At 58.4% G+C, this 5,162-nt stretch overlaps 1 protein-coding gene across 1 annotated transcript in view; it reads left to right on the top strand.

Annotated features, from left to right (window-relative positions):
* Positions 1 to 5,162, top strand: part of C2CD2 (C2 calcium-dependent domain containing 2) — a 45,551-nt gene that overhangs the window by 5,354 nt on the left and 35,035 nt on the right. Inside the window, exon 2 of the mRNA XM_015568865.1 lies at positions 1,068 to 1,166. Within this exon, the coding sequence (XP_015424351.1) occupies positions 1,068 to 1,166 (99 nt within the window). The remainder of the gene's footprint in view (positions 1 to 1,067; positions 1,167 to 5,162) is intronic.

Here is a 5,162-nt window from a genome sequence, read left to right as displayed (position 1 = left end):
CATTTCAGAGAGGAAGAGGGAGAGAGAGAGAGAAACATCAATGATCAGAGAGAATCACTGATCAGCTGCCTCCTGCACGCCCCCTACTGGGGATCGAGTCCGCAACCCGGGCATGTGCCCTGACCGGGAATTGAACCTGCGACCTCTTGGTTCATGGGTTGACACTCAGCCACGGAACCACACCGACTGGGCTCGAGAGAATTTATTTTAAAAAGGACAAGCCCTGGTTTGTTCTTTCATAAAACATCAGTCTTGTTGCCTTGGGGGCCATATCAATTGAATGGCACATCTCACACGGGCAGAGTTTTAATTGCAAGAACCTAAATGGACATAGGCTGACAAGCCCCGGGGAGTTTACTGGAGGGGTGCAAAAGGTGCACAGAGCTGAAGGCTGGGTTCAGCCGGGAGCCCTGGGGGCAGGAGCTGGCAGCTTGAGGTCTGCAAGGCACAGCCACCAGCCTGGCTCATTGCCAGCCAAGGCATCCCAAATTCCAGGGAGAGGTGGCCGCCCCAGGAGTTCCTGCCCACCCACCCTTGGGCGGTGGGAAAAGAGAAGGGGGCACCTTAGGTGCAATGCCAGGGACCAGGAAGAAGGAGCTCTCTACAAACAGGGCTCTCGCCAGAGGAAGGGAGGACACAGCCCTGGCACCCGCTGTGTGTGGCCAGACGCTGTGTTAGAGCCGCAGACCCACAGGCCAGCGTGGGCACCCCCACCCTGCAGAGCCTGCGTTTCCTTACACTGTGAGCCTGAGCACTCAGGACGCCCTTCACCGTCTTCATCATTAGATTTGTCCTTGTTCCTGGGCGTCTCTGCTTCCCATCCTTGTCCCATAACTGAACCTGCCCCTGGGCGGGAGCCAGCCTGAGCTGGCACACAGGTGCATGCACAGGTGCGTGCACTGGCTGATCATTGGCCTTTGCTGCCGCTTAGAAGCCCAGGTTAACTGAAAGGAGCCCTGTTAGGTTTTCTTGGATGTGCAGAGCTGTTCTAGCAGAAGCCTGGCTTCCTCTAAAAAGCAGGCATCGCCGCTCTGCACGCGTCTCCTCACTGCGCTTCTCTCTTCCAGGGCCCGCTGTCCCTGTCCTTCGAGGAGGACCCGCAGCAGCCGCCCCTGGAGCTGGCGGTGCAGCAAGTCTCCAGTGCGGCCCGGTCGGCCCAGGAGAAGGTGAGCTGGGTGCGGTCCCCTGTGAAGGGCCTCTAATCTAAAGCTGATGGGGGTAGTTAGTTTATTCTGTCTGAGAATTATTTGAAAATGTGGACGCCTTACACGAAGAACATCTGCTCATCAGCTGGTGGATGGAGACATAAAACGTGGTATAGCCATACAATAGGATATTGTGCAGCCTTTAAAGGAATGAATCTCTGACATGCCGCAACGCGTGAGCCTTGAAGACGTTATGCTCAGTGAAAGAAGCCAGACACAAAAGATCACTTATTGCAGGATTCCTTCTGTAGGAAGTGTCCAGGATAGAGCAATCAGTAGAGACAGAAAGTAGACCAGTGGTCGCCAGGGCCAGGTGGGGAAATGGTGGTGACCGCTGTGGGTATGGGGTTTCCGTTGGGGGTGATGAAAATGTTCCATCGGTGATGCTAGGCATACAACTCTGGAAAGTGTATTTTAAAAACATTTAATTCTACAGTTTAAGTGGGTGAATTATATGGTATGTGAACTTATATGTGTATGTGTACATATGTATGTATTCTGCAATATGATATATAGATTTGAGCCATTTAGATAGTATGGAGAGTTCATTTTACAGTTGCTAACCCCTCACAAGCTGAAGTGACGTGTTAGACTCGTCAAATACCATAAATAATTTTATTGATTTTTTTAAAACGCAAAGTGCCTGTAAAACATCCCAAAGAACCACATCCACTTAAAAGTGTGCCACGCGGCAGCTGGGGGGAGGGACACCTTTTGTGACCCCAGGCCGACAGGCAGAGCGTTGCTGGCCCCGGACGCCCGCCCGCCCGCGTGTACCTCCCCCGTCTCAGCTGGAGTGTTGTTCGTGCATTTGTGAAGAACATTCACCGCTGTGTGTGCAGCTTTACAGCCAGCGTTCTCTGTAGAGGGCGCGGCAGTTCTGGGAGGCATCTGGGTGGACTTATGTAGCTCTGTTCATTGGCTTCAATACACTGCCCGCAGCTTCCTCCTCCGTCCTCTGCCGACGGGGCCTTCGGCGGTTCTCTCTTTGTCACAAGGGCAGCAGCTGCATGAGCCTGACTGTGCGCAGGGTCCTAACCCTCAGCCAAGCGTGGGACTGAGGGGGGGGGTCAAGCTGTGGGTACACGGAGTTTTCCAGAACTGGTCCGCAAAGTGCTATTGCAGCCGGCTCTGCCCGCAGCACAGGAGAGCGCCTTCCCCTCCCCTGGCCACGACACTCACACAGGCGGTACAATCCTGGAGCCAGTGTGGGGAGCCTCTGGAAGGTTTTGGGGTGACAGGAGGAAACCGGCGGCAACAACGCAGGCTGCTGAGTCCGGCATGGCCCACAGCGCTGGGAGGGGCCGGGTGAACCAGGGTCACAGGCGGGCACAGAGGCGTAGACCCCCCGCAGGCCTGGCCTCCCGGAGGCCCCGGTGTGGGCAGTGCCCTCCGGTGCACGGTGCACGAGCGCCCTCACTATTACAGGCATGTCGGGGCCGGACCCTTTGTGGTGGGCAGTTCTGTTTGCTGTCCTCTGTCACTGTCCCAGCTAAGAGAGGAGCAGAGCATCCGGGCTGGCCCGCAGGTGCAGGGAGGAGCAGGCCGGGAGCAGCCATCGGGCATTGTCAAAGGTCTGGCTCTGGTGCCAGGGGAAGTGGATGGTGAAAGTTCGTTTGTCAGCAGTGCTGTAACTGTATTAAAGTCTGTGCCTCGGCTCCCTGGGCTGGGACCGCTGACCGCTGTCCACAGGGTCCCTGGGGGCTCCCTGCCGACCGCAGGCAGACGGAAGAGTGCGCACACGGTCCTGTTTTGCTTCACAATTATCTTCATGTTCTTGACGATTATGTTCGTGGCCACGCAGGGAATTGAGCCCTTGTCATTGCCTCGTGCTGCGGCTAGTGCTGTCCCCATCGGACAGGCTGGCCAGCGGTTGGGTGACAGGCGCCCGGGGCCCTGCACAGTGTGGGAAAGTGGGTCTGGTGGTGTCGTGCGTCGCAGTAACGCTTGGCAGCCCGGGTCCTGTGGACGCCCTGCAGGATCGGCCTGGCTCCTGGGAAGCTGGGCGTGGACTCGCTGGGTGCGTGGCTCCTGCACACGCCCTTTGCCACTCTTGGAGGAGCAGCGTGGCTGAGCTGGGCGCATGTCAGGGCGTCCTTTTGCAAAGGGATCGAGCCAGACTAAACGGACTTTCTCCTGTAATGCGTCTCCGGTGGGAGGTTCCTTAATCTGTGCATTAAGTGGAGGGGAGCACCCAGGAGCGGGTGTTTCCCAGCAGCCTGTGGGGCAGGGCGCCAGCGGGCTGTCCTTCTCCTTTTAGGATCTGACCTACGCACGTGACCCTCCCCCCACTTAGATGGACCCTGTGTCCGCATCGTCGTGTTCTCTCTGCTCAGCATCCTTCTTGAGAAGGAAAAAGACCAGCAGACCCCGAAGCCCACAAGCACATGTTACGAAAGAAATACAGGTGTGATTTCACGGACACGGCCCGCCCCTCCTAGGTTTCCCCAACAGTGTCAGGCTGTATCTTTCTCGTCTCTCTGACTCGGCCCCGACATGGACCTGTGGATGGCTTTGGAGCTAATGATAGAGACAAGCCTGCCTGGGCCTGGGGGTCTGGTGTGTAGTCGCATCTTTGGTCACTTAGCCGAGAGCGGGGGGGGGGCTCTGGTCAGCCTTCGGAGCATCTTCCTGACTTGTGTTTGGTCTTGAGTCTCCCTGCGGGCCCCTCAGGAACAGAACCTGGCCCGCCCTGCTCTCTGGGTGCCCTGTGCTTGGACTTTCTCCTGTGGCCCCCTAAAGACCCTCAAGGCCTTTGCAAATATCTGGCTCATCAGCAAACCCACCTCAGTGTCCTGCACAGAGACGGGGTCTCGCTGAGAGCGGTTGGGGTCCCCTTGCAGGACCCGTGAGAGGTGCGGAGCCCACACCCGCAGCCTTGGCCAGGTCGGGGCTGCCTGAACTGTGTACCCTTCAGTGTGGGGTTTTCCTTCTACCCAGCGACCACCTCTCCAGCGTTCTGGACGCCAGCTGGGTGCGCAACAGTTCAGTTCCATTTCAGCACTGACTAGTGCCCCACAAGTCTGTGTTCACGTCAGACGCCAGTCCCAAATCAGGGGCCCCCATACTCTGACCGATCGGCTGTAAAGTTAGGGGATCCCACTTCTCCTCAGGTCCGATAATTTGCTGGAACAGCTCACAGAATCCAGTTTGTAATACAGGACGCGGCTCGGGAAGCGCCGAGGGCAGAGATACGCGGGGCCAGGTGAGGGGAGGGGCGCAGGCTCCCACCTCTCTCTGCGTGCACCGCCCTCCCCGCACCCCCGACCCACAGCTCCCTGCACCCCTTGTGGAGGGGCGCTGATGGAGGTTCCATGGCGTGGGCAGGACTGATGACATCACTGGCTGTTGGTGATTGAATCCAACCTCCGGCCCCTCTCCCCTCCGGGAGGCTGGGAGGAGGCTGGCGGTATCAGCCCCGTGGTCCTGGTTCCGTCTTGCTGGTGACCAGCCCTCTCCTGAAGCTGTGTAGGGGCCCCAGCCACCAGCACCAAAACACACCTTGTCACTCGGGAGGTTCCGGGGGTTTTAGGAGCCGGGTGCCAGGAACTGGGGTCAGAGACCAGCTGTTTGTTTACCACAGGCCGCGGCCCTGCAGAGCTTGTGGCCTTTCCCTAGGGAAGTCTCCCTGCGGGGCCTGAGCTTGCCTGGCAGGTGGGGCATCTTCTCACGCAGGCACACACTCCGCCCAGGCCCGTGGAGAGGGACCCCTCCCTGTGGGGCGCTGCTGGGAGCCATCACCTGCACACGCCCCTCCCCCCCCCAGGACCCCCTCTGCCTCCTCCTGCCAGGCTGACAAGCACCCAGGACTCTTCTCTTCTCCCCGACTGTGGTCACGCTCTTACCCAGAGCAGCGCGCTTCCACCTACCTTCTCATTCCTCACGCCCGGGGAGAGGCTCGCTCTAGAATGCGTGACCCAGAAAAGGCCTCCTCTGTTGCGATATTGAGTGGCCTAC

Source organism: Myotis davidii, unplaced genomic scaffold (assembly GCF_000327345.1).
Source record: "Myotis davidii unplaced genomic scaffold, ASM32734v1 scaffold512, whole genome shotgun sequence".
In the NCBI taxonomy this organism is placed as follows: domain Eukaryota; kingdom Metazoa; phylum Chordata; class Mammalia; order Chiroptera; family Vespertilionidae; genus Myotis; species Myotis davidii.
This window is presented reverse-complemented; position numbering and strand designations above follow the sequence as displayed.